This window comes from Diceros bicornis, chromosome 28 (genome assembly GCF_020826845.1).
Source record: "Diceros bicornis minor isolate mBicDic1 chromosome 28, mDicBic1.mat.cur, whole genome shotgun sequence".
In the NCBI taxonomy this organism is placed as follows: Eukaryota; Metazoa; Chordata; class Mammalia; order Perissodactyla; family Rhinocerotidae; genus Diceros; species Diceros bicornis.
Genome location: NC_080767.1, coordinates 10,960,400 through 10,974,546, shown reverse-complemented (window position 1 = coordinate 10,974,546; position 14,147 = coordinate 10,960,400). Strand labels below are relative to the sequence as shown.

The 14,147-nt window shown below is 41.2% G+C and overlaps 1 protein-coding gene across 1 annotated transcript in view; it reads right to left on the bottom strand.

Annotated features, from left to right (window-relative positions):
• PLPPR1 (phospholipid phosphatase related 1) overlaps positions 1-14,147 on the bottom strand; it is a 259,026-nt gene that overhangs the window by 35,950 nt on the left and 208,929 nt on the right. The window contains exon 3 of the mRNA XM_058523663.1: positions 9,806-9,994. Coding sequence (XP_058379646.1) covers positions 9,806-9,994 — 189 coding nt within the window. The remainder of the gene's footprint in view (positions 1-9,805; positions 9,995-14,147) is intronic.

Sequence of the window (14,147 nt, the reverse complement as noted above, 5' to 3'; positions counted from 1 at the left end):
TTGGCTAACAAATACCATATCACTCATAGCAAATGAGAGTACCCTCTAGTGAGAAATGATCAAGGCCAAACTCTAGATCTGACAATAAATGAATTGCAAATGAATTCCACTGGTACATTTCTCATCCCTCAGCTATGCCGGCTACAATCCCAAGTGACATAAGACATTTAGATAAAAGTAAATATACTTTAAGTAATGAGGATAACTGTTCTATCTTGATAAAGTTGTCTTCCAAATATGGAAACCCAAATGGAAAATAAACAAATGACCCTGGACTACAGTGAATCAGTTTGGTGTGTTATCTTTTAGACTTCATTTCTTCACAATGTTTTACAGGAGATCTGGTAAGCAATAAATAAGTGATATACATGTAAAATATTTAGGGGACAGTTTTTAGATCTCAAAATATAAACAGTCTGCAGAAACACATAGTCACTGGAAGACGTATTATAATTTCATATTGTAGGGGGATTCACTGCATGTTATATGTGGTTATCACTAAAAAGGACATCTAGAATTCCTGGAATATATGTTTTGGGTTCACACATATGCTATTTGTGGCTCTGGTACTTGGCAATATCAAAGTCGTTGCTGTTTCTTGAATGTGGGTTGTGGAGTTGAAATTCCAGCTCTCTTCTTTTTTATTTTTTTTATTGTGAAATTTTTGTTGTACATTATTGTTTGTCAGTCACCATATAAGTTCATCCCTCCACCCCTTGTGCCCACCCCCCACCCTCCTAGCCCCTGGTAGCCACCAAACAGTTCTATCTGTTTGTGTGTTGGTTTATCTTCCACACATGAGTGAAATCACGCACTGTCTGTCTTTCTCTTTCTGGCTTATTTCACTTAACATAATACCCTCCAGGTCCATCCATGTTGTTGCAAATGGGATGATTTTGTCTTTTTTTATGGCTTAGTAGTATTCTATGGTATATATATACCACATCTTCTTTACGTAATCATCAATCGAGGGACACCTGGGTTGCTTCCATGACTTGGCTATAGTGAATAATGCTGTGATGAACACAGGGGTGCATAGCCTCTTTGGATTGTTGATTTCAGGTTCGTTGGGTAGATACCCAGTAGTGGGATAGCTGGATCATAAGGTATTTCTATTTTTAATTTTTTGCAGCTCTCTCTTTTCTTGATGTGTGACTTTGGGCAAGTAATTGAACCTTTTTGAGCCTCAGTTTTCCTTTTTTTCATAATTTTGAACATGAGGGGAATAAGTATATCAGAAAATTGTTGACAGTATTAAAAAAAAAGTGTGTCAAAGCATCTATCGGTGCTCAAGGGATGTCTGTTGCCTTCACTTCCTGGTCTATTTAGGCAAGAATGTGTGTTGAAACTGACAGAGTAAGGAAACATCATGTAAGGAAACATCGTGTGACTTTAGCTTTGCTCTGCCCCTAAGCAGGTGTCTGATCTTTGACCAGTCGCTTGACTTCTCTGGGCCTCAGTTTCTCATCTGTCAATCTGTCAGTTTCTCATTTGTTGGACTAGAAGACCTCTAAAGTGTTTTTTCAGGTCCCACATTTTTGCCTTTACAATAGGAGCTGATGAGAGAGGGCTGATTAAGGAAAACTGAAATCACATGATTAGGCTTCGATCTCACTTCTGTTGGTTAAGCTCTGCAGGGCCAGTGTGGTTTCTTGTGGCGCTTCTTCCTTCAGCCTTCATGCACTTTTAAAATCCCATGGGACTTTGCCCTCACCAAGTAATCTTCCCTTAAAGCAAAGTGAACGCACCCTATTCCAGAGTCATTACATCACCTGATATCTCTGTCACTGGGGTTCCTAAAGGAGAGCTAGCCCCCTCTCTGAGCTGTCTGTGTGTCATGCTCTGAGGAAGAGGAGAAGGTTCTTTGCATATTTTCCAATATTGGTGTCTAAGTACCTTCAGAGCTTTCAGTTCCAGGGATCCTTAGATGCTTCCAATATTCTCCCTGGGAGGTTTCTACAGTCAGGAGCATTTCCAAGAAAGACAGACATGGTTTTTGTTGTAGATTTTGCTTAAAAGTGACCCAGGAGATTTTTAATGTACAGACTAGGCTGCCAGCCTCGACTGGCAATGTCTTCATGCTCTCCTTTAATCTTTCCTGACGAGTGCCACTGACAACCCAGATCTGCAGAGAGGTTCTGGTCCTCTCACTTGCTGAGCTTTGGTTGGTTCAAGGGCTCTTGACTTCTGCTTTATGACACCTCAGTGTAAATAAAGGAATTCAGCTCTAGACACTTCCTATGCCTTTCAAAGCTCAAGGCTGCAACAGAATCAAAGCCATTTGGATGACAGCATTTTGAAAATCGTTCAGCAACTGGGATAATAAGTGTTTTGTGGATTGGAGCCTCCCTACTGGTCTTAATCCAGGGGCCGTATCTACCCATTCAGAAGGCTGTCTTAAGATGGCACTTGATATAAAATGTAGCACCAAAGTGTTACGCTACATTCCAAAGCATAGTAGTCTCTTATGACTTTTTTTCTGGACAGTGGATATAAGAGAAATGGGAATTTAAAATGAGTTAGTTAAAATATTGCTCTCAATATAAAAGTAAAATGTATCGTGATCACCAAGTAAGTTGACCATCACATAATTTTAGGCAAATAATAGTCTTTTCAAGAAACATTATCTAAGCTCCTTAACACAATCATCTAGTCACCAGTCCTTAGAATGGGCATCTTAAAAGTGGTAAGCAAATCTCTCTGTGGGATGATGTCAGGGGAAAAACAATCTGTAAAGGAATTTGGAGCATTCATCTTTAGGATGGACAAAAATGTGGAAATGGATTCTTTTCTTCAAGTTTTTAGAAAAATCCACAATAATTAATGGGGATATCTATAAATCTTTCCCAGAAAAAAATGTAAATTTAAAGACTAAGTACATTAGCAACAAAGAAAATGTGCTCATGGGAAAGAAAAAAGGAAGTCATGTGATAATGTACAAAAGAGAAAAACATGTGAATTATAAAGTGTTAAAAGGGGTTTCAACAGATGAGATTGTTCAGAGCCTGGGAGCGGCAGCTTATGAGGCATTACAGGGTCCTACAATGTCTCCTTTGCTTCAGCAGCTGCGTCCCTGGTCAGCCAGCCAACAGACTTGCATTTACTGAGAGCCCCCTCTGTGATCACACTGTGCTGTGGGCTTTTACATTCACTGTAAGAGCTTACAGCCCAGAAACCCCCCAAATGAAGAGTCACAATTTCCTCCAAACCATGTCTTTCTGTCAAATTGGTTTGTCTCTTTCTTTCCTAGGAAATTCTAGATGAGTCTTGGATATGCGTGCGTGCACACTTGCACGCAAACTGAGAGCCGTTTCAATTCTCTCAGGCTGGGTGTCAAATGTTCTGCTGCTTCAGTACTAAATACTCCCTTTCCACTTTGTTGTGAGGCCAAGAAAAAGGTTTAATAGCCATTTTCTCATGCCTTGCGGCACTGGGGCTGAGACAAAATAAGAGTAAATCAGATTCTCCACTGAGTTAAATCCTCTTCTCCAAACAGGCTCTCTGCCTTTACTCTGAGTGTATGAGTTTATTCGGGAGGCCTGAGGCAGTAGTCAGCCCCACGTTGGTCAGAAGCACTCTGCAGATTTCTTGGAAATGTGGGCCACCACTTTTGGCTAACGGTTCCAGACACAATAAATCTCCCAAGCTCTAACCGTTCCTAAAGATCTGGGACAGCAGTGGCCTGTCCCTGTGCAGTTTATCCCACGTGGCCTTGCCTCAACATGATGCTGATCTTTTCTGACAGCAAAGCACCAAAGGAGAAATAGGAAATGACAAGGCAAACACGTGGCCGAGTCTTTTCCCTCACGTCTTCCTTGTGCGTCCCCGCAGTTGTGAGTAGGGCTGGTAATGCCCATCCACAGAGACACACAGCAGTGCAGTGTGCTGGGTTTGTCTATGGTTAATGTGCTTGAGAAGGCACAGGAAACCAAGGACAAGTCCAGGTTGAGCTACTTTTTAAAAAATTGCCATTAGTTAGTGTCACAAAAGTCACCCCACAGTCTTGCCTTCTTTCTACTCCTGGGAAAATAGGAAATGGGTTTAAGGAAGAATAATAAAAAAACTGCAGTTCTGTGAAACACTTGAGCAGGCACAGAGGTGCAAAATCAAACTCCAGAAAGAAAGCCAAGACTTGGAAGTTGGGAATCTGACATTTGGAGTCTTCCAATCAGAATGTTCTTTTTTCAGTTCTCATGGAATATGAGAACTGGAAAGATCTTGGAGACCATTTAGCCCAACCCCTCCTTTTATTTAGAGATGAGAAATTGAACCCATAGAGGGAACGTGACTTACTGGGGGCAAAGCCATGATTGGGATCCCTGCCTTTCTTGAAACAGCAAACTCTGCAACGAGAAGAGAATGAAGGATGCACACTCAGAAGCAGGGGGTGTGCTGAGTTAGGCCCTTGGGGTCTGAGTCCCCGTGGCCCAACAAAGGCTGCTCTTGGACAAGCCATACCTCCCTAGGATGGAACAGAAGAAACGAACATAGCTCCTTGCTCCAAGGAGATGTCCCTGGGCAGCAGAAGAATTCCTCTGCTTTCTGCCTTGCTGCTGCTCACTTCTTTTCAGGTCTTGGGGGAAGACTGAGCACCATCAGCAGGGTTCCAAGGCCACACAGCTCTCTGCCATTAACTTATCAGCTGTAAGCAGCCCTGGTTCCTAGCAATGCCCCTCATTCAGGAGGAAAATAAAAGTGGAACCCAATGGATGCCTATCTGTCTAATCACATACAGAACTAGCTGGGACCTTCAGCAAATCCTTTAACCTCGTTAAGTCTCAATGTTCTCAACTTAAAGGGAATTGGACTACACACTTTCTCTATGTTCTTTAGGATGTCTCTTTTCTGGTTTCACTGAGATGTTGTGAGGATCAATTAGGCAAGGATTGCAGAATGTAAATAAATTAAAAGATGTTATTCTTACCATCATCATTTATGCAATATTCCTCAGCACATATCTTGGGGGCCTGCCAGCATTATTGGTCACATTTTTCATCCAGAGAAGCAAAGGAATGGAAAGCCTGAATCAGGGTTCTATACTAGAGAGCTAGAGTAGAGCTATAGGTTTGTTTTTTCTTTCTTTTTTTTTTTCTGAGGAAGATTCGCCCTGAGCTAACAAGTCTGACCAATCTTCCTCTCTTTTGTATGTGGGTCGCCCGCCACAGCATGGCCGATAAATGGTGTAGGTGTGCGCCCAGGATCCGAACCTGTGAACCCAGGCCACCGAAGCAGAGTGCACCAAACTTAATCACTACACCACTGGGCCGGCCCCAAGCTGTAGGTTCTTAATACTCAGTTCAGTGTCCATTGACCATATCCTCCTGGCTCCCATTGGAGCATCTGATCTCCATGTCAATTTGTGTCATTTGAGGAAAAGGAATTGATGGAACAGATCTGATCAAAATTCCTAGTCTGGAGAAGAGTTTCTGCTGAACATTTTAGAAAGAAAAAAAATAGTCTATGATTTTTGCCCCGAGAGAAGAGAAAATCCTTCACAAAGTTCTGTTTTACTATTTTTGTTTTTTGGCCATGTGTGCTTCTGTTTATTAGAATTGCCATTTTCAAGTCTTATTAAAGATTAGTCCTTTCATAATTATTGCCAGAAAAACTGGAGTATACAATTTATTTTTAAAATATATCTTTCAATTTGAAAATAATAAACATTCACATAGAATTTGGAAAGAAATATATAAAAGTATAAAAAAACGAAAAAATTAACTGTACCATTAGTACTCAGAGATAATAGCTCTAAATTTTTAGTTTATTTCTTACTAGTCTTTTGATATATAATTATAAATTTGGGATTATACTTGCAACACACAGAAGGTGTCTTCTTAGGGTCTATTAAATATTCAGACCCACAAACAACCATGTGCTACATTTGGCACTAGTCCACTTGGAAGGAACCATAGCTTGCCAACAGGGCAGCATCACATGCTCCTCTTCAGCACATGTCCTCACAGTGGTCCAGCAGCACAGCACAGCTCAGGTGCAAGGAGACCACAGACATATCAGCAAACGCAGGAGCCACCCTGGCTTAAAAGCCTCACGCCCTGTAGGAGTCAATATATGGTGTGGCAACTCCATAGGCATAGCTTCCAAGGTCCCACAATGGACATGACAAGTTTCCAGAGTCACTGCACTTGGAAGTCATAACGTGCTACCTTCTCAGGTAATTATGGTTCTCTGGGTCCACATGCAATTCACCAATCAGGGGTTAATTTTGCCTAGTAACATAGTTGATACACATCATCTTTTTCTTTTTCTAGGGAAACAGAGCTAGAAATTTAAGAGACAGTCAGATTCTCTTGTGTAAGGGAAAAAGATTTTACCCACAATACTATATGCAATATTTTAGCCTTTAAAAAAATCTTAACATTAAATCACAAGCATGTTTCATTGTTATTAAAGGTGTTTCAAAAACATGACTGCCCCATAATGTATTTACACAAGCCACTAGTATTACGTATTTAGGTAGTTCCAAGTTTTTCACCATTAAAACTATTGCTGAGATGAACATTCCTATACACAAAACTTTGTATTTATATAAAATTCTGATTATCTCCTTAACATAAATTCAGAGAATGGAATTAATGACTGGGTCTGAAGTTCATAAAACTCTTAATACGTCTTTGACAAGCTGCTCTTCAGAAAGAAAATATCTTTGACTAGAATTGTATGAAAGTATCTGTACCTTCAACAACATGGGCTATATTTCTCTAAAACATCTGCCAATCTTATATGGGGAAAATGTCGTGTTTTTAAAAATTACTTTTCTTTGATAATTGATGAGTTTAGAAATGTTTATATGCACACAATTTATTGTTTTGTTAATTGTATATTCCTCTCCTCTCCCATTTTTATTTTGGGAAGCTCATCTTTTTAAGTATTAAGGATATTTACATTTGAGTCTCATATGCTGCAAACATTTTTGCAGTCTTTACTTTTTCTTTTGATAGAAATGCTTATTTTTAGGTAGACAAATCCATCAATCCTTTCAATATGCTTACATCAACATTCTTAAGTGAGATTGTTGCTATTGAGGGTGCTTTTGTGGGTATGTAAGTAGACCTTCTAAGTGTTTAAAATCCATATTTAACTTGCTTTGTAATGAGCATTGAAAAGCTTTGCATTTATTTTTAAGCTCTGGACCTTTTTTTCTGTGTGTGTGAGGAAGATTGGCCCTGAGCTAACATCTATGCCCATCTTCCTCTACTTTATATGGGACGCCACCACAGCATGGCTTGACAAGCAGTGCAGTGGTGGGTGCCCGGGATCCGAACCTGTGAACCCCGGGCCGCTGAAGTGGAGCATGCACACTTCACTGCTATGCCACTGGGTCGGCCCTCTGGAACATTTTATATATTATGGATTTTCTATTCCTTGAAAGTTTGAAGGAATTTGTACTATAGCTATGTGTCTGTCCTCAGTACTATTTTGCGAGATAAATTTTAGACACGTTTAAAAATTTATTCTACTGTTATTCATCTATTCATCTTTTCTACATCTTTTTATGGCATTGTTATTAAATTATCTCTTCACAGAATATTTTCAATTTTATTGAGATGTAAGCATTTATTGGCACTGAATTATATATACAATTTAAATAAAAATACAGTGTAGACTTTTCAAGATTTATGTATTTTTGCTTATAAATTTTTTTCTTAACTTTTTTTTACTTCTGGCTTTCTTATATTAGACTGACTAGCCAGAGGCTTGTACATTTGACTTTTCAAATAATTAGCTCCTGATTTTATTTATGACTTCTATTGTTTTCTTTTTTTTTTTTCCATTTGTGTATTTGTCTTTTTTTTTTTTAATTCTTTGTTTATGGCAGTAACATTGGTTTATAACATTGTAAAAATTTATTTTGTTCATAATTTTTATTAATCTGTTTCCCTTGCTTTCCTCAGTATTTTTTAATGGAAAAATAGCTCTATAATTACAAGAATTAGTTATAGGAGAACCTGGGCAATGATACTTCCTGGGACTGGGATTAAGAGAGGAAAACATGTTAGTAAGTCAACGGACCACTCAGAGATTCATGTCTGAATACACAGGAAAATGATATGCTTATGAGACAGGGAGAAACCAGGATCTGATTCCAGGCTAAGCCTTCTGCCTCCAGGTAGAGCCACCATTAAACCATTCCAGACAGAACCCAATGTGGCCTCCAGGCTTTATCTGGGAAGTGAAGTGTCACCTTTTGAGGCCCATGGAAGGGTGTCTGTCATGCCTTCTCTTATTCCCCAGGCTGGTGAGAAAGAATAAGGGAAAGGTTAGAGGGATAGAGAGATCAGCCTTCCTCGGGGAGAGGGCACATCTCCCATCACTCCAAAGAGGAGGTGTTCCCAGGGTCCTCAGTGGAACCTCATTCTCTTCAGGCAGAGGAAGTAGGTCTGTGAGCCTGAAGAGGGTGAAGAACAGTTTCCAGCTGGGTTCTTTGTTCCCCTGCTTCTAACCACTTAGTATCTGCCAGACACGGTGCTAAGTCATTTTTATGAATCATCTTATTTAAGTCTCATGACAACTCTATGAAATAGGCAGTCACATTATCCCCATTTTTATGGGGGGAGTGACTTGCCCAAAGTCACATAAACAAGCTGCGAATCCAGGTATGTGCGACTGCAAAGCTTGTGTTTTTAACCACGCTGATACATCACGTTTTATCATTGCTGACCTTAATTCCTACAGCACAGTCTTATCATTTAAGGGGGAGCTTGTCAAGCTGAGGATCAATGATCAAAATGAACTTAAAGTAGTATGAGTCATTACATCCACATTATTTCTCCTCAAAATTCTATTCCATTTCTCATCTTAAAGCAAGCAAAACATTTGCATAGAAAACAATACTTGAACCAAATGTCTGAGCAATCAGTATATTCCTCAGCATGCCAGTCAGTATTTTTCTTACTGCCCAAAAGAGAGGGGAGAGGGAGAGGGCAGGTGGGGGAGGACAGAGAGTTGGGGGGAGGCAGCTATTGGAAGAGAAAGGGGGGAAATGATAACTGAGATTACATCCCCAATAATCTGAGGCTGTAGCATGTTTAGACACAGAAATGTTTATTTAAAACACTCACAAAGTCATTTTAAAAATTAAAATTAAAACGTCTAAGTGTTAAATCCCTTTTCCAGATAATACAGATCTGTGAGCTTTATGCTTTTGCAACAGGTCTCCCTAGAGGATTTTCTGGCCAATTTTTTTGCCTCAGGAGAGAGAAGAATGAAATAAACAATGGTAACATTGCAACTTAATTGAATGTGATGTAACGTGAACAGAGCCAGAGCCACCAAGAATGAATCACAGCAAACTTCAGGTCAAATGATTTCTCTCATCTCCACCTCTCTGGAAGTTCAATCAGAACAGCAGGAGATACAGGCCCAGGCTGGAGGGATTTTATTTCACTCCGATCTGAGTCTTCATATCAATGTCAGCATTTACGTTCAAGACCTCTTCTGAATACACACAACCCACGGCATATATTTTCAAGAGCACAAGAGCTGTTCTTAACACATTAGCCAATCATGCCTCTTGATTTATGACATTCAAACATGCTTTAAAAAGAAAAAATATATATATATACATATTTAAATTCAGATACCCAAAAGCAAAAGCCACCTATAAAAGACAAGACCTATTTCAATGAAGTTTTATGCAGAGCTCTACTGACTCTGTTTTGGTTGAAACAGGACACCCCTGATAAGGCTGCCGGTGAATGCCCAGGAAGAGAGAAGAGAGCAGAAAAGGCAGACAGGAAACGTTTAATATCTGACAATAAAGAAGGAAGTCTAACTCTGTACTTACAATAGCAGTTGGGGTGGCAGCCAGCACACAATAGAGCACCAGAGGGGTGATGAAGCTTTCTTCCTCTGTCCCCGGGTAAGGCTTCATTAAGTCTCCGTCCTGACAGAAGAATCCTTGGATATGCACCTGAAAAGTGTCAGTGCATTCGAAGTAGTAGGCAAGCAGCACTGTCCCAGCCATGATGACAAGCTGAAAATACAGCATGGCCACACAGAGACATTAGCAGGGCTTTGGAGCAGCGCTCGCCCCCAGAGCACACTCCCTCCATCACCCCGGCAGCTCTCCTTGTATTGGTATTGGAGAGTGTGTGCGTGTCTGGCTCGGCGTGCTCTGGGCTCGGGGCGTGTATGCTTGCTTGTCTGCCTTGTAACATCTGTTATATAAACCTTCCAGCAAATAATGAACAGTGCCCATCTGAGAGGCAGACCACAGCAAGGCTTGTAGAGAGACCCAGTTTCTGCTGCCACCCTCTCCTAGGATGCCTGGGAACCAAGGCAATATCTCCACTCAGGACAGAGGTGAAAAGTCAAAGGGCAGTGGCATAAGAATTGCCAAGATGTAGATGGGAGATGTGTTCATGGCAAATTTCACAAAATATTAGAGACAGACTTACCTTATTATAAAATATTGGAGGTAGGTAAATCATGAATGAATGAATGAATGAATGAACAGGAAAGCTAAAGCCTAGAAAGATTAAGAGAAATTTTCAGAACCACACCCTAAATTATTTGCAGAGATGAAAACATAGTACAAGTATCCTATATGAGTCATAACTGTTATCCTTTTCCAAAATAGTGTTGCCTTTATTCCAAAATGCTTTCCATCAGTATATCAAGGACTTTGCTAATGATCACATCTTATTATAGACATATATTCTTCATAAGGTTTGGACATAAAAAGGGACACAATCATCCTTTAATTTTGACTTAGAAATGTCCCAGATACTCGCCGAGGTTTAGCTGTGGCCTTGAATAGGTATGAGGAGTCGAGGGAATATGGAAATGCCAATATTATTTTTCTCATTCACATTTGGAAGACACAAAATGTCAAGATAAGGTGATGATAAAGGTAGTTAGAAAACTGGCCTTTGAGGTTATGAAATTATAGAAAATTTAGCTGGAAGAGATCTTAGAGATCTTCCACCTAAAACCTTTATTTCATAGATGAGAAAACTGAGGCCCAGCAAGGGGAAGTGACCACTGCTGGATCACCGACAAGTCAACTAAACTTGTGCTTAGACTGAGCATCAGCAAAGCAGGGAAACTGAAACAGAGAAAAAAAATTTGAAATGTTGATTTGTTTAAAAGTATCTGTGTAATCATTGTGGGAAAAAATCAGAACTTGGTAGGATGTCATTGTACATATTTTATGGCTTAAAAATGTTTTTATTTGGAAGTACATATGGGGCAGTGAGGGGAAACCATATTCCTTTCAGGGTTTAGGAAGTCTGAAGTTCTTACTCCAGCCCTGGAATGACTAACCCCAGGATTAGTCACAACAGCAAACTTACTTTGATGCAACTAGAAGCGCTCAGTGCAAAAAAGGAAACTCAAGGAGCTGATGCCCAACTGTGAATCTGAGATGGGAGACAAACACCTTTCTGTTTACAACAGCCTCCTTGCCTGAGCATCTCATCACACCGCGCCCGAATTTCAAGACTTTCCCAGGCCAGAGCTGGCTTCCTGACACTCGAGAATAGAGGCCGAGCAGCTGCAGGGGCGACCTACTTCTCCCACTTATGTTTCTTGTTAAAGATCCAGCGGCTGCTGGTGGCTTTGAAGGAGGAGGTAGGGGTGGCTCCATTGGCTTCCTATGTCCCCTCCCCCCGACACTATATCCCCAAGGCTGAAGTCACATTTGGGCCAGCTCGGTATCCCCAAAGTGAGGGAGAGAGAGGGCTTGCCATAGTTAGTGTCAAAGCCAGGACTAGAAATCACATTTTCTGACCCTCAGGGGAGAAAATAAACACCACTATCATTGGCATCAAAACTGCATCCAGGGACTAGTCCCAGTGGCCTAGTGGTTAAGTTCGGTGCACTCCACTTTGGTGGCCTGGGTTTGGTTCCCAGGTGTGGACCTATACCACTCATCAGTGGCCATGCTGTGATGACAGCTCATACACAAAATAGAGGAAGACTGGCCACAGATGTTAGCTCAGGGCAAATCTTCCTCAGCAAAAAAACCAAAAACAAAAAAATGAAACTAAAAGCTATGGGGAGAGGCCAAACAGCTAAACTCTAATGCAGAGAGGCACTGTTTGGCATTTTCATTCACGTTTATATCCACTTCTTTAGCCACGACATTGAAGCAGAGCCTTAAACTGTCTCCACTCTACCCCTCTCTCTGGAACCAGGCACAGCCTCTACTTCTGGGATATTATTTCTGCAATTCCTCCTCATCATAGGCGAAGGCATCATTTTCTTTAGGAATCATTTTGATTAAGAATCCTCCCCTATTCTTCCACTGTCCCTATATCAATGCCTTTCCTCTATGACTCAGAAGGCTTAAGAATCTCCCAGTTGTAGTGTCTCAAGCACAAACTCTAACCACCCTGCTACAAAGATCTTTACCTTTTGGCAGCATCCATCACCCCCTTTATCTCCAGGCGGGCTCTAAATCATATTTCCCATTCACTATCCCTCATACATGACTTGTTTCTGGCTCTACAAGGACCATTTTCTATTATCTGGCATTTTTTACCCCTCCTCCCCAGTGGACCTTCTGTCACAACTTCTGACCAGCCAGTAATCTCTGGACACTCCTGCGTGTTTCTCTGTGCCTGAAGTTGTTTATTGACACCACATATAATCACCAACGCTCATGCCAGCCATCTCTGCTGTTTTAAGCATTTTGTTTATTTCTTTTGTTTTTAGCAATAGAGAAGAGACTTGGACAAGCATGTTTCCTATAAGAATGAGAGATAGGTGCTCCAAAGCTGCCCCCGCTAATGGGTGCTTTTGTGTCAGCTACCTTATAAAGTCAAGGGCGTCAGGTTTCTATTTCTTCCATCTTCACTGGTCAGCTGAGTCGACCTGATGGGAAGGAACCTCACAAGTCAACCTGGATGTTTTGGAGCTGTGATAACACTAGGATTCCAACCATTTGGGGGCTCCACCTCTGGGGCTGTCTCAGTCTCCTGCACAGGGCTGATCTGGGATTTCTTGTATTTCATCCATGTAGCTGGAAACACATTTCTCTCTCTCGGCTGCATCAGCCTTTGGGAGATATCTGTTTAGAAAACAGGCAGGATCTATGGGGGCTTTTTGTATAAAACAAAAACAGCATCTAGCTTCCTCTATTGAGAAAGAGTTTCATATTTTATTGGGTGCCTTTGTGCTACCATTTCCATTTAAAAAAGGGAAAGGTGGGGCCTGCCCCGTGGCTTAGTGGTTAAGTGCACGCACTCCGCTACTGGCGGCCCGGGTTCGGATCCCGGGCGCGCACCGACGCACCGCTTCTCCAGCCATGCTGAGGCCGCGTCCCACATACAACAACTAGAAGGTTGTGCAACTATGACATACAACTATCTACGGGGGCTTTGGGGGGAAAAAAAAGGAGGAAGATTGGCAACAGATGTTAGCTCAGAGCCGGTCTTCCTCAGCAAAAAGAGGAGGATTAGCATGGATGTTAGCTCAGGGCTGATCTTCCTCACAAAAAAACAAAAAACAATAAATAAAATAAAAATAAAAAAGGGAAAGGTGAAAGTGAAGTAAATGAAGGCAAACACATATATATAGGGAAAAGGACTCAATAAAAAAGCAAAGAATAGAAAGTTTTAAAACATAGAACTGTCTTAACATCAAATACATCAAAATCAACAATAACAACAACGAAAAGGCCAAGGTCAACATGCCTAAATTTGAAATCTATAGAACCAACCTTGAATAGCTGCCTGGCCAATTTAATCCTGGAAGTAGCATTCAGAGAGAACTGAAGGAGTAAATCGATTGCAGGGCATAAAGTAAAGAAGAGAGGACCTTGGAGACCCAGGGTGGAAGAGGTAGTGGGAACTTCAGCAGCCTGCGGGACAGAACTGGCCCATCGGCATGATCATCGTGTCTGGGCTCCTCCCCTGGACAGCCAGAAACCCCGCCCTCTTGTTTTCAAGCAATCCTCAAACTCTCTGGAGAGTCCCAAGTAATGCCAGTTAGAGAGGCACAGAAGCAAGAATGTTTCTTTTCTATTGAACATTCTCTTGTGACCATATATTAATAAGAAGCTTATCATTTGCTGCAGGAACAGAAAGACCACGTTAATTCTGCTTCCATGAGCGGAGAGGTCCGCCCTGCAGCACGGATGACAGCACACAGCTAGCCATCAGCGTCCTCCCCTCTTCCTCCCG